The sequence below is a fragment of the Mercenaria mercenaria genome, chromosome 19, assembly GCF_021730395.1.
Source record: "Mercenaria mercenaria strain notata chromosome 19, MADL_Memer_1, whole genome shotgun sequence".
Lineage (NCBI taxonomy): Eukaryota > Metazoa > Mollusca > Bivalvia > Venerida > Veneridae > Mercenaria > Mercenaria mercenaria.
This window is the reverse complement of record NC_069379.1, coordinates 8681468-8705413: the sequence shown is the minus strand read 5'-3', so window position 1 is coordinate 8705413 and position 23946 is coordinate 8681468. Positions and strand designations below refer to the sequence as shown.

The 23946-nt window shown below is 34.8% G+C and overlaps 1 protein-coding gene across 5 annotated transcripts in view; it reads right to left on the bottom strand.

Moving 5' to 3' along the window:
- The window catches only part of LOC123542745 (dynein axonemal heavy chain 6-like), an 86428-nt gene that overhangs the window by 42218 nt on the left and 20264 nt on the right, over positions 1-23946 (bottom strand). For all 5 annotated transcript variants that reach the window (XM_053531109.1, XM_053531110.1, XM_053531111.1 and 2 more), the window contains 19 exons: positions 23753-23881; positions 20939-21052; positions 20324-20467; positions 19473-19682; positions 18713-18925; positions 18220-18400; positions 17628-17724; positions 16684-16835; positions 16193-16272; positions 15437-15583; positions 13951-14064; positions 13353-13478; positions 9870-10025; positions 9274-9435; positions 8591-8728; positions 4342-4495; positions 3440-3711; positions 2620-2832; positions 2044-2229 (listed from right to left, as the gene is read on the bottom strand). In XM_053531109.1, coding sequence (XP_053387084.1) covers positions 2044-2229; positions 2620-2832; positions 3440-3711; positions 4342-4495; positions 8591-8728; positions 9274-9435; positions 9870-10025; positions 13353-13478; positions 13951-14064; positions 15437-15583; positions 16193-16272; positions 16684-16835; positions 17628-17724; positions 18220-18400; positions 18713-18925; positions 19473-19682; positions 20324-20467; positions 20939-21052; positions 23753-23881 — 2988 coding nt within the window. The remainder of the gene's footprint in view (positions 1-2043; positions 2230-2619; positions 2833-3439; positions 3712-4341; positions 4496-8590; positions 8729-9273; positions 9436-9869; positions 10026-13352; positions 13479-13950; positions 14065-15436; positions 15584-16192; positions 16273-16683; positions 16836-17627; positions 17725-18219; positions 18401-18712; positions 18926-19472; positions 19683-20323; positions 20468-20938; positions 21053-23752; positions 23882-23946) is intronic.

Sequence of the window (23946 nt, the reverse complement as noted above, 5' to 3'; positions counted from 1 at the left end):
GAGACACATTTTAAGCAATCTTGTTAGTCTGTTTTTATCTAAAACTTACTTCTAAACAATGCAAAGATAGAGAAAAGAATTACAATGAATTACCAAGGTTTTAGCATTACCTCTACAGAGCATCTTCATTTTTACATATATGGTACAAACTTAAATTATGTCAAAGTCTATAAAGATTAAATTTAGATATACAAGCGTATGTTTGTGCAACCCTCCAAATATTGCAATAAGCATGACTGAGCCGTGTCATGAGAAAACCAAGATAGTGGGTTTGCGACCAGCATGGATCCAGACCAGCCTGCGCATCCGCGCAGTCTGGTTAGGATCCATGCTGTTCGCTATCATGCAATTTCTCCAATTGCATTAGGCTTTGAAAGCGAACAGCATGGATCCTGACCAGACTGCGCGGATGCGCAAAGCCACTATGTTGGTTTTCTCATGGCACGGCTCAGGTAAAAATGGGGTGCCATTTTACAAACCTTAAACATCTATCAAAAAGGATAAAGTCAAAACATATTAGTCACGTGTTTGATCAGAAATCATTCAAATGTTTTGTGTAGGTACCATATACATAGATTTTAACACGATATACTGTGAAATCATTTCATTTTGTGAGCCAAAAAAAATTTCATGAATTCAGTCAAAACAGCTTCTGTGAAATCAATCAATTTTGTGGGCATGAAATTTCGTGAGTTTGGACAAAAAAGCTACTGTAAAAGCTCATATTTTTGCTGGGTCAAATTTTGGCAAATTTGAAGTTTGCGGTATGTTCAAGAGGTTTAATATTCGTGAAATTGTAAAAATTGTATCCTACTTGAATCTGAATTATTATACTTAGTCTAACGGTGAATATTTACACACGGATCAATTTTTGCGAAATGTAGGGCCTCACAAATTGGCGAAAGTTAAACCCTCACAAAATTTCTGCTTTTACAGTATTTCAATGAAAATTGACTTCATAACCTCTATGATGACATGAAATCCACAAATTTTCAGAATTAGGTCTCCTCAAATGTAAATAATTTCCCAATACCAGAGAAAAAAAAGAAGATTTTTTGTTGATAAAAAACAACCTCTCGAAAGAATGACTTGAAAACATATATGGCAAAATAATGTCTTAATATTTTTATTCAATTAATCAAAAAAAAAAAGATCTCTTTCTGCAAAATTTTCTGGTTGAAATAAAAAAAAAATAATTCAAAAGATATCAAAATATGATCACAAACCCTTGTGAAAAAATACCCATCTGAAGTCAAGTATCTGAGGATGAAAGTCAGGAAAAAGAATGTAAAAAATACATTCAACCTAAAATACTGTATATGGTACATACTGATAATGTTAGAATTATTTACTGCATAGCATTGACAGAAAAGAAAATACATGTATAGCGGACTGTTAAATTACAGACACAATAGCAAGCAGACAAAACAAACATTAGCTGCAACAATTAATTTAAGCTTGCATATTTATTCCAATTTGATGACACAATTTAATACGTAACTTTAAAACATTTACATATTCAATTAATAACTTCTGAATAAGAAGTTTCTAAATGGGAGACACTAATTTTGATTTAAAATGCAAAAGAAACAAAACATCAAGAAACAGAAATGCCTTACTACAAGCCTCTTTTTAAATATTTATAACACTGAAAGAATTTCTACAATCTAGCCATTGTTTTAAAAAAAGTTCTGACAATCTGAAATTTCAGAAAATGATGTTATTTACACACCTGAAAGTTTGAAAAAAAATGTCATCTAAAATTAAAAGGGTCCTTTAAGCAGATAGATAAATTCTGAGGAACTTTGATATATCTGCAGTTTAACCACTTGTACATAAAAAAACAATAAAATTTACAAGAAAGAACGACCCTCTTTTTAATCCCATTTTTTTGGTAAATACATGTACTTCCTAGTATCTCCAAAAAATTGAAAATTTTTTTTTTTGAAAAAGACTATAATTAACAATATCAAAGCCATTTAAAAAATACTAGAAGACAGTATTATAAAGGCAACAAAATTAAATTTTCAGAAAACGATGTACCTGTACACAATGTCTGACTGTCAGACCCATGAGTCCGTCGTGCCATTCTAGAGTCAGTTTATTTATACCGCCGTACAGTTCCTCCATTGTGATAGCCTTTGGGTTCAATACGTATGTATGAACTGGCTGGTAAAACTCCTTCTTTACACCTTTCTCATGTAAATTTTCACATGTTTTGGCTAAAACCTAGAAATGATAGAATGGATAATATCTAAAAATAATTATTTTTTTGCTGTTGTTGTTTAAGGTGGGGGTTTGGAGTATTTATCTCTCTATTCTCAGTAATACAAGTTAAGAATGACATAAAATTGATAATATACATGTAACATCATTTTTCTCTAGCTTCGCTGAATAGTTAAACACTTTAAATTTCTTCAGAATAACCAAAAATATTTATTTTAAAGCTTAAAAAGCTTCATCAAAAAGCTCAAAAAGATTTATTTAAAAGCTCAAAAAAAAAATTACTTCATTCTTTTCAACTTTTCAACAGCTTGTATATATTATTAACAGTTTCTTCTTTTGAATCGAAATTCTGTCTGCTGACTTCAATACAGTATAGTTATAGGGTACACAAACCTGATAAATGGTAGTTTTGCCACCGCCTGTTGGTCCGACCAACATGACACCGTGTCTGACCTCCAGTGTCTCGTAGAACTGTATGACCTTTTTGACCTGAGTAGGCAGGACAACCAAGTTTCTCTCAAGGATCACACTTTCTATTTCCTCCTGTAGCTGGCCATAGTCGTGTTCCGGGATCATCACGCCAGGGAACAGATCAGACAAAATAGCCTATATGTAGACAAAAACAATGGTATCCAGTTTGCTACACAACCAAGCAACTCTTGTAAACTTGAAAATAATTTGAAATTTAAGGTAGTATTTCTGTAACAACAAGCGGCAATTTCTATGACATTGCATATTCTGCATTTTTAGCATCCTTCAGCCACAACAGAAAATTGCTTCTTTGAACAACTGGAAAATGCTGAAGGATGCTTAAAATGGGGAGACTATGTAAACAAATGGAAAATTTTGAATGCGTTTATGGGTGCATTACCTTAATTTTTATATTATCTCTAAATGTGACAATTAGCTGAACTTACAAGATTCAGAAATTATAAATGACACCCACCCCCCACACACACCCAAGTTGAAATTCTATTTGGCAAGATTAACTTTAAAACGTAAAAATATAAAGAACACTACCAACTATTTCACATCAAAATTATAGTCTTATGTCAACACTCTGAACAATTGTATAATTACCATTAACATAAAAAATACATATTTTCACCTCACAGTGTGCCTGCCTTAGAGTTCACATATTATCCAGGCACTGATTTTCATACATTTCAAATAAAAAATCATTTCAGCAAAAAATCTAAACTGGTATATATACCTGGAAGAGTATAGCATCCTGCGCCAAGAACTTGGGAAGGTTACTGTCCCTGAGAGCTCTAATCAGCACCACATCCTCATTCTTGTCTGGGTTCTGACGTTTCAACGCTCCGGCCATGACGAGCACAGATTTCACGGCTCGCATGCCAAAATCATAATGGTCCTGTTGTGACAACTGTTCACTACATAACTTGTACATCTGCGTCATCTTCTGGGCGAGACCCTTTGATGATTCAAAACCCTCGGAATACAAGATCACCTCAGCAATTAGTGCTGTAAACGAAAATATTACATATCGAGGGCTTAGCGCAAAACTACTGTATCTTGTTCTTTATTTATATACAGTTACAATAGTTTTGCATCAAGCTCACGATATATGCATCTTTATTTTCAAGTAAACATTAAAATTTCTGTGAGTAAATTCTAAATGTCCAACAAGAAAGCATGAAAACAACACTAAATACTGCAAAATCATTAATTTCCATGTGAGACTAATTTTAGTGGATTTTGTGGGTATGTCAAACCACAAAATTAAATCCATGCTTACAAATAAAAAGCCTATACATTTACCTTCAAAAGTTGAAATCCACAATAAATTTACATCTCCACGAAATACGCATTATAGCAAAAACCATGAAAAATTCTTGCTCACGAAATTAAGAGATTTTGCAGTATTAATTTATCAATGGTGAGTATTACAGATTTAACTTCCTAGTTTGTAAGGGATAAAACAATGCACATTACTATCAAACTCCTTTAAGCTACCCACTCCTCTTACTGGGGTACTTTTAAGTGCAGAAGGCAAGCTAGTTAACTTAACTTGAATCTCAGTGTCTTAGCTGGATACTCAGCTTCTTTAATAAGCTTACATGAGTGTGCACATTTTCTTAAGTTCATACTTACTGTAATCTGGTACCATCATAGCAATGGGTCTGAAGAGAGCCTTCAGGTTGTCCGGGAGTTCTGTACGTCCGGCGTAACCAGGATTCATCGTGATAAATGCTGCGCAACTCATAATCAGCTTGATCTCACGCCCCTCAAACATAAACCTCTGCAGCTGTTTACAGAAATAAAACACTTCAATGAATTCCACAAAAACGAATTTTCAATAATTTTACCTTTCCTATCAGCTGTACTTCAATTTTTTAATTCACTGTAACAGTTACCATTCCAGAAATCAAACACAAGAGTACCTCAGAACATTATATTCTTAGGCTGGGCTTATTTCAGAACAACTGTATTTCCTCAAGTATAATTTCTTTAGAATTACTAACAAAGAATATTTTATACAGCTAGAGTTCCAAAGGTCACATATCAGGCTCCAATGTTATTAAAAACTGTGTTTGGAAACTAGTCTCAAAATGCTGCCCTGCCATTGGTCAATTTGAAAATTGTTCAGAGAAACAACCAATCAGAGGCTGGAGATTTGAGACTGGTTATTATCCTTAAATCCTAATGATTAGCTTAACATGTTTGCATGTCTGTATTTTTTTAAACACCAGTCTTTCTATAAATTCTGTTCAAATTCATGAAATACTTGCCTGTAGTCTTCTTAACAGCAAAAACCTAATTTCTCAAGTAACCTTGTTAACCCTCCACCCCTCCCCCACTACCCGCTTTACATCCAAAACAAAAGTGAAAAAAAAACAAAAAAAAAAACAGTGATGCAATGAAAAAATGTGTTTTGTGGTCTATTTTTCCCCAATATAGAAAGCATCTAATTCTTATCCCTTGGCTGACAAATCACAGTCTACTAATTATCTATGACTGAGTGTGTGTGATCATAATTTATTTAAAATTTAAGTGACACATATTTGTCTACAAATTAGTGCTCCTGTAATCTGTTTTACAAGCAATAACTGAACAAGTAAACCAACTGTAAACAAACTTACTCCTCAATAAATCAATCATAAATAAATACATGTATTATTGACTGAAAAAAGTGATGATAAAAAATCAGCTTTAAATGCATTCTTTGCTGAAAATACGTACTGACAGTATTACAATGTGATACTACAGTTTTACAAACAAGTACACAAATGCAGTGCATATCCATTGAATACAAGTGTAGTATGTTTAAAATAATTATACATGAGCTTTTTGAAAACCGTTTACACATTTGTTTGCCAATGCCATGCATTTTGAATTTTTGCCATTCTAAATTGTGAGATATACAGAACTACCTCTTTTTTTCTGGTATATCGTTGACCATAAATCTCTAAAAGTTCTTTCTTTCAAAAAGAAACAAAATAGTAGTACAGAAATGTTACATTCAATATTCATTATGCGCATTCACCAGTGTTAAGGCCTAAAAAAACAAGAGCTGTCGGAGGACAGCAACGCTCGACTATTCAACAGCCTTGTCAATTGAATGAATACAAAAGTCAAAAAAGGGGCATAATTTTGTAAAATGCAAAGTAGAGGTATTGAACCTCTGTACTGCATGTCATATCATGACAGTGAACAAAGGTGTGAAGTTTCAATCCTTTCCAATTTGTGGACACTGAGATACCAGCTTACATACAAATACTTAACCAAAAACTGCTAAGTCAAAGGGGCATAATTTTGTAAAAATGCAAAGTAGAGTTATGGGACCTTCACAGTGCATGTTAGATCATGACAGTGAACAAGTGTGTGAAGTTTCAATCCAATCCAATTAGTGGATACTGAGATATCAGATTACATACAAAAATTTAACCAAAAACTGCTAAGTCGAAAAAGGGGCATAATTTTGAAAAAAAAAGAGTAGAGTTACGGGACTTGCTTAGTGCATGTCAGATCATGACAGTGAACAAGTATGTGAAGTTTCAATCCATTCCCATTAGTAAGTACTGAGATACCAGCTTACATACAAAACCTTAACCAAAAATTTCTAAGTCGAAAAAGGGGCATAATTTTGAAAAAAAAAGAGTAGAGTTACGGGACTTGCTTAGTGCATGTCAGATCATGACAGTGAACAAGTATGTGAAGTTTCAATCCATTCCCATTAGTAAGTACTGAGATACCAGCTTACATACAAAACCTTAACCAAAAATTTCTAAGTCGAAAAAGGGGCATAATTTTGTAAAAAAGCAAAAAAGAGTTATGGAACCTGTGCAATGTAAGTCAGTTTGTCACAGTGAATAAGTGTGTGAACTTTCAATCCATTCCCACAAGTGGTTACTGAGTTACCAGCTTACATACAAAACCTTAACCGAAAATTTCTAAGTTGAAAAAGGGGCATAATTTTGTAAAAAAGCAAAAAGGAGTTATGGAACCTGTGCAATGTAAGTCAGTTTGTCACAGTGAATAAGTGTGTGAAGTTTCAATCCATTTCCACAAGTGGTTACTGAGATACCAGCTTACATACAAAACCTTAACCAAAAATTTCTAAGTCGAAAAAGGGGCATAATTTTGTAAAAAAGCAAAAAAGAGTTATGGAACCTGTGCAATGTAAGTCAGTTTGTCACAGTGAATAAGTGTGTGAACTTTCAATCCATTCCCACAAGTGATTACTGAGATACCAGCTTACATACAAAACCTTAACCAAAATCGGGACGCGGACGCCGATGCGGACGCCGACGCATGGGCGAGTCCAATAGCTCTACTATTCTATGAATAGTCCAGCTAAAAATGCTTGTTTCCGGTATCCCGACCTACCCTAAACATTTGCCACGACCCTAAATATTCTTATGTTCCTACCTACCTACCCTATTTTTTGGGGCATGTTACCGGAAACAAACACTATTTTTTAGGCCTAAGAAGAGAAATTTTCCTGATTGCAAAATGTTCATGCTTCAAAAACTCCTGTTCTCTGCTAGTGTTATTAATTTTTATGTAATGGCCGAGCATTTTTTACTGGCTGAGTTTTTTCTTATGGTTGAATTCTGTCCTCATATTGGAGTGGTGTGACTTCATTTCAACAGGGCATGTCTTGAAATCATACTTAAATCTTATATCTATAATCTAGTTACCATTTACCAACCATTCTTTTTACCAGCTTCTTAAAGTACATTGCGGTTTGCTATATTCAAGATTTACAGTTTACTATCATATGATGCATTATGGCAATATATTCTTTATATACATGTAGGAAATTGCTGCCAATAATTTAAGAAAACCGAAGGAATTCAATTACTTACTGTACAGTTGAACTTCAATATCTCAAACTCATAGGGACCGACAAAATTGGTTCGAGTTATCGGTAGTTTGAGCCAACATATAAGATACATTACACTGGGATTTTGCCAGGACTTGCCCATGAGTTCAAGTGAAGAGTGATGTTTGAATTATCTAAGTTCAAGGGTCATTGTAATAAAGAAACAATACAACCATACAACACAAGAGTTTTCATTATTTACATGTAATTTTGTTTGACGGGTTATTTTTTACACCTATGCTATACACAAATTGTACAATACTGTGTTTGTTACACTAGGCACATGTACCTGTGCTTCTGTCTTAGGGTCACCGCGAGCCTTTCTCTTCAAAAATGATTTTGAAAAAAAAAACAAAAAAAAACCGATTAATAAATTACGTTGAATGATCACAAAATTAATGCCCATACTTTCATACCTTGAAAATGTCTACATTCTAAATTAACCCTATCCTTTCAAAGCCATGTTCTAATGTTGCAGTCACCCTTATATGAGCCGCGCCATGTGGGTTTGCGACCAGCATGGACCCAGACCAGTCTGCGCATTCGCGCAGTCTGGTCAGGATCCATGCTGTTCGCTTTCAAAGCCTACTGGAATTAGAGAAACTGCTAGCGAACAGCATGGATCCTGACCAGGCTGCGCAGATGCACAGGCTGGTCTGGATCCATGCTGGTCACAAAGCCACTATGTTGGTTTTTTCATGACGTGGCTCATTTTAAAAGTGTAAAATTTAGAGAAAACTTTCTTTTACTTAGGGATATTTTGGACACAAGAAGTAGTTCACCCAATTTTACTTCACTTCGCTTGACCCAAAATTTGACAAGATATAAAAGTTAATTGTAAAATATGTTAAATGGTGAACAGTACACACACTAAATAAAAACAATTGCATTTTGATAAAATCATCCTAAACTGAATCATGCCAAAATATCCCAAAGCACGATACCATTTCAAAGCTAAAAATGCTAAATTCAATCTGTATATTTATTCATTTGAATGCAACAAGAGTTCCCTACCTTGGCTGCTTTCGCATTTCTGATGGTGATCAACTGTTGCGCAATCACGGAAAGAACTTCAATGTCAATTCTGTTAAACTCATCAAAACAGCACCAAGCCCCTGACTGAGCCAGACCAGAGAAAAATCGACCCATCATCTGTCAAAACATATCATGATATGATAAGCATTTTGGATAAGGAAAAAATTGTATAATTCTGACACAAAAACAGGTAATTTCTGGAAATTTCAAGATGTTATAATTCTAAAATATTGACAACAACAGTAAAATCTTGTGCAGAATGATAACAAAATAATAGATATTTAGTGTGTTTATTTTTTGTTTTGTTGTTTTAATATTTATATAATGAAATTGAAGCGAGACATTTTTAGTTCAACTTAGAGAAGAAGCCAACTGCTATGGTGCTATATTTATCACCGTTCTATCTTTTAAACTATGTTAAAATATCATAATATAATTATATAATAGAGGTCTGCTTTAGCTAGTGCTAGCAGTTGTGAGATACGTTACACCTTTCACTGCCATTCTATCAATCTGACTGTGCAGTTTGACTGGCAGTTTGCCTGAGTGGGAATTATGTAGATGTTGTTTTTTTTTAATAAAATGTGGGAAAGTGTGAAAGAAAAATATAAAAACACAGAAAATATAATAGTATAATGATAGTGTTTAAACAAAGTACAAACCTTGTAATCCAGACCATCGGAGCAGTTGAAGACGACACACTGTTTGGCGAGGGATTTGGCGAGATCCTTGGTGGTCTCCGTCTTTCCGGTACCAGCAGGTCCAGCTGGCGCACCACCCAGATCCAGCTGCAGAGCTCCCATAAGGCACAGGTAGCAACGATCCTAAAATAGTCAAAGCATTATAAAAAGTTTTAATGTACCAAGTCTTTCATAAGATAACTACTCCATACTTTTCTGTTTAAAAATATTTGGCCACATATTGAATGTTTTACCAACAAATGTCAACAAAAAGCATCAAACATTTATCAATCACAAAACTGCATTGTCAATTTCTTAAGAAAAATTTCTCTGACAAGGGCTGCATATCTTTTTGTCAGTAGGGAGACAGACTTATGACAAGCATATAACTTTTTGTTTCGAAAAGATGCCTCTTACAGTTGTCTTTTCAAAAAAAGGCATTCATTTTTTGAAATATTTTGCTTCTACTTAATGGACCATAAAACATAGATGGAGACTTTTGAAATGTTTCGCTTCTTCTTTGAACAGTAAGCATAAAATGAGACAAGTATAAGCAGGTAATACTGAAAAATACATACTGTAAGTGGAGTGATGACAAGACGAGGAGATGCTCCGAGATATTCGTAACCGTAAATATACATAGAGTTGGACATCTTCACTACACAGTTGTCTAGTTCCACGTCCCAGTAATATCGCAGCTGTTTCTGCCATTCAAAGTTGTCTATGGAGTCGCACTGTAAATATCACAAGAACACGTGCATTTAAATTAAACGTATGTTTTTTTTGCTGAACATGGAGAAATGACCAGAAAATTCATTCCTTTTTTTAAATAAATGGCATATGAACATATGACATCTGCAACAATAAATTATACATAACAAGATGTAGAATTAAAGGTAAACACAGCAAACACGGCTAGCTCGACCAACAATGATGATGAAATCACCAATATGTTGGATAACTTGAGCATTTTGAAAGTTCAACTGTAAATGAAATTGTTAGTATTAGGGAAGTAACTCTTACTTATACAGAGATAAGTTTGTTACAAAGTAAAATGTAGTAAAACAATACTAAATTAATGTAAATTTGTTTCCAAATATAATCAATGAAGGCCAGATAATAGCAACAGAAAACCATGCTTTCAGCTATGATACATTTTTACATAAAATTCTGTTAAAATTACTGTGTTCAAATCAGTTCAAAGTCTGAAAGAGCAATAAATAATTTTTTGTATGTCCATTTTTTAATTAATTCTATCTTATACTAATTTATTTCAGCTTGAATGTGATGAAAGCCAGAAGCTTATTAGAATCATATTCAATCTGCTTCCTTGAAAAACCAGTACTTGTGTCATATGACGAAGGGTCATGACCCCACTTGGGCTCAAACCTACAACCTCGGGATTCAGTGACCAACACATTACCGCTAGACCACCTCTCCCCTAAATGACAACAATTAAAGTGTTGCCTTTTTCAAAAAATAAAGCACAGAACAAATGTCTCTGTAAAATGCATGTAAGTAGCATTTCACAATGATAAAATGTTACATGGGAGGAGCTAGAATTAAAGGGTAGATTTATCATGCATAAGGAATCAACACACAGAGTTCGTACTATATATCTATTATACATATCCATAAATATGTAGATATTACAAGAGAGAATATAAAGTCATGCAATTCTGATGAAAGTAATAAAAAAAACAACATGCATTGGAAATGAAAATCAGTACAGATGAAACACTATGTCATATGAATTGAAAAATATACTATACTTGGAACAACTATCATCAAGGTATCTGCTTTTTACTGAATTTGAGTATCACAAAAAATATGTAGTCAGTGCACAAATCTTAGTTGTTATTAACAGCACGAGAGTAATCTTGCGCGCGAGTGCCAGATGGATTTTGCCCGCATGGGTAAAATTACTGGAAAGCTAGTCTGGTGTGCATGAAAACAACCTTAAACCCCAACCAAATTAATGCATAAACCAGACTATTTTTTATGAAACTGCTTCTACTTCCATAACCATTCCACAAATTCACCATTCTGATAAATCTGTTCTATCTAGTATGTGATAATTCACTCTTTTGACAAATCCCTGTTCTATCTAGTATGTGATAATTCACTCTTTTGATAAATCCCTGTTCTATCTAGTATGTGATAATGCTGGTCTAAAGTGTTATTTAAATATACAAAAACATCCCTTTAAGTGCAGAACTTTTGAGAATAAAAAATTAACCTTATAAAATAGTAACTCACAGTTGAATGATATAATACTACAACTATAAATGAAGGGAAAAAACAATTATACTGTATGAAATCAAACTTGTTGTCTGCTAAAATATCATACACAAATAGTAAATTGACGGCTGAGCGAGGAACTATTGTAACAGTATATAAATAAAGAATAAGATACAATACTTTCATACTCAGCCCTCGAATTGGCATTGGCATGTTTTATTATAAAGTGGTTTTTGTCCGTACAAAACCCATATTGACACAAGTGCGTAGCCTGAGTACTAATATAGGTTTAAGGCAGCAAAAAACACTTAAAGTGTGACATTGCCAGTCAGCAAGTTGTTTGTTATGTATCTAAAAATAACTGCGCATGCTTCCAGTTATTCACAGGGCAAGTATTATAATGCCAGTCACGAGTTCTGGTGCGCATTTCCGGTTTCTGGCGTAGGGTTACAGAATTCTGTCCCGTATGACTGAGCGTACTTATAATAAAAAAAGGTATATAATGAGTATGATATGATTATACAATATAAAATTGCATGCTGCTATATAATTTATATCATTCCTCTTTTCTATGTGCGTTTTATACACTTACACGCTGGAAAAATGGGAGAAAATATGACATATTAGTAAAGCAGTTGTAGACAACAAGTAACACTGTTTTGGACAGACAAACACACTTCAGGATAAAATTAAACTTTTATACATTCTTAATACTGTAAAAGCACACATTTTCACTGGGTAAAAATTTCACAAATTTGAATTTCTGGGTATATTGGCGAGGTTTAATATTCGCGAGATTATAAAACTTATATCCTATTTGAATTTGAAATATACTAATGGTGAATATTTATGCGAGGATTAATTTTCGCGAGATGTAGGGCCTAGCGAATAAAGCGAAAATTAATCCCTGGCGAACATTTCTGCTTTTACAGTATTATTAACACAGAAAAAAGACTTGGTGATAATTGTTTAATAAGGTAAGTGGTGTTATTATTATTATCCCCATTAAAAGATAATTTAACTGAAAAAAAAAGCAGTTGACTTTAGCCATTCATTCCTTCAATCTATTTTTGGATGTACTTTTTTCTTGCCTATACTCAAAATCAATGAAAAATAATAATTTCCAGTCTGTGCCTTTTCAGAGAAAAATAGTTAAGAAAATTAGTAAACTGTTTATCAAAAACCTCTTAACTGTAAAAATTGCTCAAAATATAATTTTTGACTCAATTTTTTTTCGTAAATAACAAAATGTTATTAAACACTGTTCAGTACAATATAGTATCAAATAAAAATAGCATTTAAACAGACAAGGACTGTCATTTATATAAAGTATTTAGTGATTAATATTTGTTAATTGTTATGTTAATTAGATTGATACTGTAAAACCTTTATTAAGCAGCCAGTCAAGGAAGCTACACAATCTAAATGCTTAAGGCAGGGGGCTTCTTAAGACAAGTTGAAATCATAACAAAATTTCAATTTCGTAAGTTAGGTGACCGGCTGCTTGAGGTAAGTAGCCACTTAACCTTTAGCCTGCTAAATTTCTGAAATGGACTGGTCCATCATTCAATTTGGGCAGTACCATATATTTTCTGAAGGGGTGTTCAATGAAAATTTACTGACTGAATAGCGAACAGTGCAGACCATGATCAGCCAGCACGGACGTGCAGGCTGATCTTGGTCTGCACTGGTCGCAAAAGCAGAATCAGCAGGCTAAAGGTTAATATAGGTAACCACTATGGCAGGTTCACCTGTATTTAGAAACACTGAGGTTAAAACCGAAACAACAAACTATTCCTGGTATAAAGAAATATACGTACCTGACTTTTCACCATTCCGGTTATCATGTCACGTCCGTGTACATCTATTGTGATCAGGGCACACAAAATGGCACGGGACAACTTGGGCAGCTCTCCACGTACAATTGCAGCCAACTCGTTCAAATCCTACAAAATTAGAAAATGTAGGTTAGGGTCTCAGTTACATGAATAAATGTTTGAATATCAAGCTATATTTGCATACCATATCATTTTACAGAAAATTGGTTCAAGATTAACCCTTAGCCTGCTGGCGGCAGATGATTCTGCCTTTGCGACCAGTGCAGACCAAGATCAGCCTGCACATCCATGCAGTCTGATCATGGTCTGCACTGTTCGCTATTCAGTCAGTCAATTTTCAGTGAAAACCCCTTTGAGTAATAAGTGGTACTGTCCAAACTGAAAGATGGACCAGTCCATTATAGAAATATAGCAGGTTCAAGATTAAGACAAACTAAAAGGTTCAGGAATATCTTAACAAGTCACAGCTTCATTAAGAAGCATTAAATCTATATTAACCAAAACATTTTTTCAGATCTATATTTAACCTAATATTTTTCAAATCTATAAATACCCCAAAAAATTTCAAATCTATAGTTACCTTGAAATTTTTCTGTTCAAAATCCTTCATGCCCTCAAGTCTGTCAGACTCCTCGCCCTCTAGGATCTCTGTGACGTCTCTACACCAGATCAGCTGCGATACTGTCAATACAACCTGTAATAACAGATTCATATTGATTTATCCATTATCATGCCGAACACGACTGACTCTACCTTTGTGACCAGTGCAGATCATGATCAGCCTGCACATCCTTGCAGTCTGATCATAGTCTGCACTGTTTGCTATTCAGTCAGTAAATTTACAATGAACGACCCTTTGAACAATAAGTGGTACTGCCCAAATTGAATGATGGACCAGTCCATTTTAGAAATTTAGCAGGGTAAAGGTTAAAAATGTGATTAATTTTGCTTATAAAGTGCTATCTCTCTAGAGCAATGCTTCTGGGAAGGCTTACACTAAGTTTGTTTGAAAGGATTTATTGCTCAAGACAGGTTAATTGTATGGATAACACGTTTTATCCTGTTATAACACCTGCAGAAACCCAAGGGACAAGAATACCAAAGTATCCTGAGGGATTCTGCAATGTTATAACACAAAACTTACATGTGTTAATGCTATTCTAGCATAAAACAATTAAAAACTTAAAAGTGAATATACCGATAATAAATGTTAACATATTTTCATGAAATGTGCGGAAATGTCAACATGGTTTCATGAAGCTGAGGTCATTTCCTTTTGGTATATATGTAAAAAGGTGACTTCAGAGAGTGAATGTGAGAATCTCTCTGTTAGCGCACAATTACTCTCCTATTAAAACAACCCCATAAAACAATGAAAGCAGCAATGTTGTGCTAGTAATAGGTATAACCTGTATTAATTCTTATCATGCTGGACACGATTGATTCTGCCTTTGCGCCCAGTGCAGATCATGATCAGCCTGCACATCCATGCAGTCTGATCAAGATCTGCACTGTTCGCCATTCAGTCAGTATCATTTTGGAAAGCACTCCTTTAAACAGTTAATGGTAATGTCCAAACTGAAAGATGGACAAGTTCACTATAGAAATTTAGCAGGGTAAGGGTTAAAGATTCCATTAATATTTCAACTTTGTTATTGAAAAGATGGATAAAACAGTAGGTCAATAGTCAAACAAACAGGAAGTATCAGAAAATGTCATGGTTCTAGGATTAGAACACTAAATGTGGAGACCAGTCTAGAAACTCTAGCATCTGATTGGTTGTTCCTCAGCACACTTTTGAAACTGACCAATGGGAAGGCTGCATTCAGTGACTGGTCTGCAATTGCAGATTTGTAGCCTTGGAGCTTTGCTTCAGACTGTAACACAGTACTTTTTGTCATATAGTTTTTTGTAGAAAGCTTTATCATTGACTTATTTTTCAATGTAACAAAAGAAGGCAATTTTATGAAACTGACTTTCTACTTTCTTGACCAGACAAAACTAAACATATCTGTAGTTCATTTCATTTCTGTTTCACACTGGCAACACAACAGAAATTGTTTTACCTGAGAACAATGGGAGACAACCCATTCTTTACGTGGACGTCTCTCGAAGTCTGTGATGGCAAATTTTGTCAGTTTACGTAAATTGGAGAACATAGCTTCTTCCACTTTGCCCAACCATTCCTCAACATTGCCTCTGGCTTTCAGTCCCTGATAGGTAGATGTATTATATAATTACCACAGTTCAATATAAGCAAAATTAAAAATAACTCATTAAAAAATTTTTTTTGAGTGTGCAATGATTGCTGAATTGATCATTATTAATACATACTGATTTTATATAAAAAAGAAGCTCTTACAAATTACTCCAGCTTCCATAAAATAATTTAATTTCTGCCAAAATGGCTGTGTTTTTTTTTTCAGGTCAGGAATTCACAATCATATAAAATTTTAGATGAAATAATTGGAATTTCATTTATTTGTTGAAATATAATTTTATTTGATTTAGAAAACCATGAAATTCCTAAAAGTCACCATACATGAAAATACTGAATTCAAAGAACATTTTTGATCAGGGTCCATATTCAACAACCCTTTTAAAGTCTGAAACTTAAGAATGTATATGCCAAATCTTCTTTTTGCTCCATCAATGTTGGGTAAGCACAAAATGTAATGAAACTTTACATAAATGTGAATTTTGCAACTACCAACAGCTTAGCAAACTTTCATCTGTATGCATTTGCAATAAACCAAGTCCAGCAAAACGGACGAAGTTTGGGAGGTATAAGAACTGAAGTTGCAAATTTTAATGACATTTACCTTTCCTAGACTGACTTTTTCATTCTCTGGTGAAATCATGGCCTGAATGTCATTGGTGTACTGTATCTCCTCAGGTTCGCCTGTAGAATACAATCAAGGGTCAAAAGTAGACCTGGATCAGTAAACTCAAAATCTATCTATTATAATCAAGGCCGACTACAGAAGCAAGAAATCGCAAGATTACAACTGACAGGCCTCATTACTGCCACAGAAGATGAATATACAGCTGAAGGCTTTCAGTACAATTCAAATACTGGAACAGTTATAAACATATAAACTGTTTGGCCAACATTTTTTGGAGAAGGCACTAACTTTTTTATAAACTTTCTTCAGGAGTGTGTTAACAAATGCATTGTCTAAAGACTATGGTGTTTTTTGTCTATCTGACAAATTTGTCTAATTCTTAAAGTGTCTAATTCTTAACGAAAATCTTTTATGTTCAATTATGTAAAAAAAAGATTGATAAATCTGCAAGACACTGTGTAACAAACCTTCCGGAGTAGACTTTCCATCAGAAGCTTGTATTCCGAACTCAAGCTTAGCAATGGCATCAAAACATTTCCTAAGATGTGGTTGTACAGCCAGGGGGTTCCTGGTCTGTGCCAGAATCTCAAGCAACTCATCGTTGGACAAGAAGTAAAATCTGAAACAAATCAAAATAGGCATAATTATAGTATTTTCATTGACAGAAGTAGCTTTCATTTATGGTGTGTCCCTGATATGGTATCTTAACATAAATTTGGCATGTCCAAACAATTTTATGTATTGTATTAAAGTTTACTTTGTTTTGTTGGGTTACATCACACCGACACAATTATAGGTCATAATTGAGCTGTGCCATGAGAAAACCAACATAGTGGGTTTGCGACCAGCATGGATCCAGACCAGCCTGCGCATCCGCGCAGTCTGGTCAGGATCCTTGCTGTTCGCTAATGGTTTCTCTCATTGCAATAGGCTTTGAAAGCGAACAGCATGGATCCTGACCAGACTGCGTGGATGCGCAGGCTGGTCTGGATCCATGCTGGACGCAAAGCCACTATGTTGGTTTTCTCATGGCACGGCTCATTTTGTTTTGTTGGGTTACATCGCACCGACACAATTATAGGTCATATGGTGATTTTCCAACACTGATAGTGGAGGATCATGAGCGGGCACCTGGGTAGAAGCATCAACCTTCTGTAAGCCAGATGGATGGCTTCCTCATATGAAAAATTCAATGCCCCGATTGAGGCTCGAATCCACATTGGTAAGGGGCAAGTGATTTGACGTCAGCAACCTTACCAGTTGGCCACAGAGGCCCCTTAATGTAGATAAAATCTGATAATAACTGTGCATCGTTTGCTTATATTTGCACATTAAAACAGCTACAAAATTAAATATGTCCTTGTTTACATTATACATTTAGGAAATAACATCTTTTTCAGAATGTACCTACCTTGGGAAGATAACTCTCTTGGATTCGAGGTATGCCTCTAGACATTTCTGGATCTGGTCAAGCAAGGCATTGTTGTTCTGGAAAGTCTCAAGTAAACCTAAAGTACACAGAAATCATTTGACACATTCTAAATGCCACCACTACAATCAATTAATATTCAATATTACTGTAAAAGCACATATTTTCGCTGGGTCAAAATTTCGTGAATTTGAAATTTTGAGTATTTTCGCGAGGTTTAATATTTGCGAAATTGTAAGAATGGTATCATACTTGAATTAGAATTATACTAATGGTGGATATTTACACGAGGATTAATTTTCGTTAGATTCAGGGCCTCACAAATATTGCGAAAAGTAAACCCTTGCAAAAATTTCTGCTTTTACAGTACACTGTAATGATGTATTAAGTGTATGGACTTACTTCTTGAATATTTTCTCAGATTTTTTTTCTTTTTCATTGTTACGCAAAATAATTATAGGTAGTCAGTTGCTTTTTGTGACCATGAAGTATGACCTTTTGGTAATCTTTTAAATTCAAATGGAGACAATTAATTATTATTCGTGAGAGTATATAAAATGTTAATTGGTCATACCAGGTTGTGTTCCAGCTCTGATAGCAGATGGCACTTTGTTCACTTTCCTCATGATATCCTTGTAGGATTTGTCCACCTGCATAAACATCTTGGCTTCTGCTGGCAGCTGCCTCTGAATGTCTGGTGCCGAGAAAATACTCTCCAAATATAGCCATGCTCTCTGACAGTCCAACCATTCATCCTGGAAAGATCAGGAAATACAGTCAGACTATTCAGCTTATACCAATTCATTTTAGGTCAATTGTGATGAAAGCCTAAGCTATTTTAATTAGTCTTGAATCGGCTTCCTGGGAAAACCAGGAAATGACCCAGGAAGTTTCAAATCCATGGGGTGAGAGTCCAATGCTTTAACCACCAGACCAGTGCCCCTATCCCTTTGTATATAGACTTTTTCTTTTAAAGTTTATTTTCCAGAAGAATATCAATTAATCAGCAGTAAAATGACATGACTGATAGGTATGTTATTTTTTTTAAGTTAATTCTTTGAACATACCAAAGTTTTCCCAAACAAATCTAACTGCCGAGTCCATTCCTCTACTCGTGGTTTGATGGGACCAACATGTCGAGAACTTGCGATGGTTGCAACGTTGATGTTACTGTCGTCTAACAACTGCTGAATTTCATCAGTTCCACCAAGAATAAATACGTCCTTGGAATCTTTGTGTGGAAGGACAACAAACTCAGTAACCTTCCAGGCATCCTCAACCTAAATTTAATAACACTTGAAACATTGAAAATGTCTAATAGAGATTTAACCACTTACATTCCACTTTTAAAATTTTCTATATCAAAAAGGCAAAAGACATTTTTCAGATAATATTTGCAATTCAAATGCTTTTCCATTGCTGTACTTCATACAGTACCTATTTTTCAACTTTTGATGAAATATTTTGACCAATTAGGGCAGTGTCTCCAGGGGCAAATCATTCAACTGGCCACTTTTGTTTATACAGAGAACAGCCAGATTAACTTGACCAATATTTGTGGTCAAAAGAGATATATTCTATGTTTGAGTCGCTCTACAACATAGATAACTCGAGTATTTTGCACATCCCCTTGTGACGTCAAACTACTATTATTGTTTTACTGCATACAGTCACATCATCATGAAAATTTATTTCAATTTTATCACATGGTACATCCTATGCTATTACCGAAAAGGACAAAAATGCTAATGACATGATCACATTCAATTAGACCTGACAACCCTGCCTACCGAATATATTATGACATAATCAGAAGAAAAGCCTCACCTTTTTCAGAATGCTCTCCAAGCTGGCCTCAGAGCTGGCCTGTCCAGATATCTCTTGTAGCGTTTCTGCATGTTTGAATGCATTTATATCAGTCAGTTTACCCAGGGTGAGGGGGTCCTCAGGGGTAAATTTGTACTCTAAAATGTTCTCTATCACATCCCAATGACGCGTTTTTAGGCATGGATTTCTCAAATCCGTGATAACAGGTAACTGTAGTAACAGAAAAAAGTCATCATTATCAGAACAATTTAAAGTTTTTTTTTTTGGGGTTTTTTTATCGAGTTTACATCAGTCATAAAGCAACATACAGCTTTTGACTGCAAGCCAGCAACAGGGTAGCACCACCAACCATCTCTTAGTTAGATCTATTACTTCCTTACATGAAAAACGTATTGAACACCCATCGATGGGGAAGCCATTTTGAAAGCTGTGTAAAGACAAAACCTCTAAAAATGTCGAATTGAAGTCTAAAATGCCTAAGTTAAATCTTGAACTTTACACTTTTCCATTCTACTTTGTTCTTTGAAAAGCCTGAACAAGAAGTGAAGTACTTGAAACTGTCAGTAGCTATTATGTTTCTTATAAATAATTATTTAAGTCTTAATTTCAAATTTTTTCAGGTATACTACAGTCAAACTTTGTTAACTCAAACTCTGATAATTCATACACCACCCTTATCTCGAACTCATTGTCAGGTCCCAGAAAAATCACTGTATAATAAATTTTGTTCAATAACTGGAACACCCAATCACTCGAACAAATATTGCCAGTCCTGTCAAGTTTGAGTTAACAAAGTGCAACTGTATTACAAGTTCTTACTACATTAAAATCCTAAGACAATAAAATCTTACCCTTTCTCTCATCAGTTCCACCTTCTCTTTCAGTTTAGGTACGACAGCATTAGGGGGCAGCCCTTTCTCCAGCTGCATCACTGACTTGGCATATTTCATTGTTGTTGAGCTCATTTGCTCGGGATCAAGTGTCTCAAAGTTCACCTGTAACACATTAACTGTGCTAAAAAATTGTGTGTGGACAAGATGATGAGTTCTTTGAGGCAATGTCACAATTAAATTAAGTTTAAAATCCTTGCAAATTTTCATGTGAAAGTATATTTCCGTACTCTGGATAAAGGTCTCAAAATTAAATACCAAAAAAAATACAAGGAACATACTACTAGGTTAATAAATGTAACAAAAATATTGTTTACATAACGTAAAGGGACCAGACAGGCATACAGCAAAATCCTTTAAAAAAAAGTTTTTTTCTTGTTCTGAAAGAAGTAACATTAATTTTCGCCTAATGACTGACATCCATGCAGTTTGATCATGATCTGCACTGTTCGCTATTCAGTCAGTATCTTTTTGGTGAGCACCCCTTAATGTTTTAAATGGAATTGTACAAATTAAAAGATGGACCTATTCATTATAGAAATTTAGAAGGGTAAGTGTTAAACTACAGAGGCGTACCTGTGTCCAGTCGGCAAGGAGACCATCCCATTCATCTATAGCATTCCACAGCAGTTCTTTGAGCTTAAGCTCAGCGTGAGCTTCTTCCAGGGCGTCAAACTTTGTCACCTCAACCTGCCAGAACAATGTTCACATGTAGAGACTTGAAAAACATTAAGTTGTAAGTAAACCCAGATTAAAAATGAAATGAGTATGAAACAAGGAATCACGTCTTTCAATATTGCTGCCTGTCAAACTTGTGCATTTCAATATATAAAGCAAGAAAATTATCCTAAGTCTATATCTGAAAAGAATGTTTCTAATGAAGTTCATGACTTGAAAAAATATGTATGATATCAAAAACTTCTATATTCTATCACAAATCATGATATGAAAGGAGATATAACTGAACATACTACTTTTTCTATTAAAGATCAGGATGTGATACTAGAATACCGTAGATACCCACGTATAATGAACACATTTTTTACCCCAGGGACAGTGCTCAAATTGGGGGTGCGTATTATACACGGGTGCGCATTATACATTGGTATCTATGGTAGTTCAATCAATCATGAATTTACAGACATATAAATATTGTGATTATGTGATGGCAATACAGTACACCATAAAAAGCTGAATATTCGACAACTACTGCAGCCTTTCACGACACTACATGAAGTATACTGTAAAATCATTTAATTTCGTGAGCATGAAATTATGAAAGTTCGTGGTTTTGGTCAAAAGTGCTATTCGCAGTGTGAATGAGATTCTGTGAAGATAAAATGAATGGAAATTTTGCTTGTTTGTTGGCATTAGCCCTTATCATGCTGGACGCGATTGATTCTGCCTTGCGACCAGTGTAGATCTTGATCAGCTTGCACATCTGTACAGTCTGATTAAGATCTGCACTGTTCACCATTCGGTCAGTATCTTTTTGGTAAGCCCTCCTTTTAATAGTAACTGGTACTGTCCAAATTGGAAGATGGACAAGTTCATTGTAGAAATTTAGCAGGGTCAGGGTTAAATTTTGCAGATTTATGCAACCAAGAAATCCACGAAAATTAGTCCCTCATGAAATTTAAAGATTTAACAGTACATGTATTATGAATATTTTACTCAAAATGAGTTACATAGTGCAGTATGCTGACCCAGACACTGAAACACTTATATAGCACTATACTATTTGTATGGCAAATTTAAAATTCAAATTGTGAATACTTCCACACCAATTCCATTTTGTTCACAAAACAAATTCATGATATGCACAAAGGAAACATGGATTCATGGATTTAAGATTCTGAATGGGACATAAATGCAAATTTTATTTTGTTTGTTAGGAGTAATTTCATGGAATGATCCATGAAAATGAGTCCCTTAAAATTAAAGCCCTGCTCCGTGGCTATTCAAATTCTATTGTGTGTATGCAACCCATGATTATAATAGGTAACAGTTAACGGCCATGCGCCACACTTTAGCACGCAAAACCACAGGTATTTTATATAGAATATTACATAAAATAGACTCTATTTTGACAGGCGTCACTGTTCATAGTCTGGATTTTCATGCTCGTTCAGTGACAATTTAAGGTTAAAAGGTAGGACTGGAGCAGGTCTTTAAAATGATTCTGAAGTATGCCAAGTTCGGCAATAATCAACTGTCAGAGATGAAAATAAGACTTTTAATAACTTGTATCATTTTGAATATAATTATGATAAATAATTCCTGTATAATTAAGAGAATTTTGGGCTAATAATGTGATTCCAATATCCCTGATGTTAAAGCACATCTGGTGTGTCAGAAATTAAAATATCCTGCAATCGAAACATAATTGAGCCGCACCGTATGACCAGCATGGATCCAGACCTGCCTGGGCATCCGTGCAGTCTGGTGAGGATCCATGCTTTTAACTTTTAACGCCTATTGCAATTAGGGAAACCGTTGGTGAACAGCATGCATACAGACTGATCAGGATCCATGCTGGTCACAAAGCCACTATGTTGGTTTTCTCATGGCGCAGCTCAAATTTCTTTTTTCCACAAAACATTACGTACACATTTCATGTATATACATGTGCAATTTATACAGATTTGACCACAATATCGAGATATACAGTCCAGGTAAATTACAATTATCTGTCCAGCATCTTTGTTAGTCTTCAAACTATGTAGAAATAGCTGGCAAAATATAAAATTCAAATTTCATAATTGAATCATGGTTATAATGCACACATTTTTTTCTGTCTATTCAAGAACAGGTTATGCTATTCATATAATTTTGAAGTTTGTTTTTTTGCCTTGATACCCTTTTTCAGGTATTACACACTCTTACACACACCCTGTTAAAGCTTGTAATACATATTCCCCTTTTTGAGCTTACATGCATTCTTTCACACACACACACTTTGAGGTAATACACACATCCTTTTCGAACTAATACATTGTACAAACCATTTGAGCCGCACCATGAGAAAACCAACATAGCATAGCATCCGCGCAGTCTGGTCAGGATCCATGCTGTTCGCTTTCAAAGCCTATAGTAATTAGAGAAACTGTTAGCGAACAGCATGGATCCTGACCAGACTGCGCGGATGCGCAGGCTGGTCTGGATCCATGCTGGTCGCAAAGCCACTATGTTGGTTTTCTCATGGCACGGCTCATTTCACATCCTTTTCAAGCTTATATACACCCTTGCCCTCCCCATTTTTTGAGCTAATATACATCCCTTCACACACCCTTTTTAAGTTAATACACACCCTTTCACACACAATTTCAATTTGCAATGTGTTTGAAATGAATGAACCTTTAAGACATTTAATCCCAAAAATACACAAACCTTGAAATTTTTCTGGTACGATTTGTAAGTGAAGGCTCGCTGCTGAAGATCATCCATTTGAGTGAGAAGCTTCTTCAGTACAGATTGCACCTTCTCCTTTTCGGCATTAGCATCCAGAATAATCGGATTCTGAAAAGAAACAAAACTCAATTATTACACATCTTCCAACAGGGATTACCTCCCCTAGCACTATA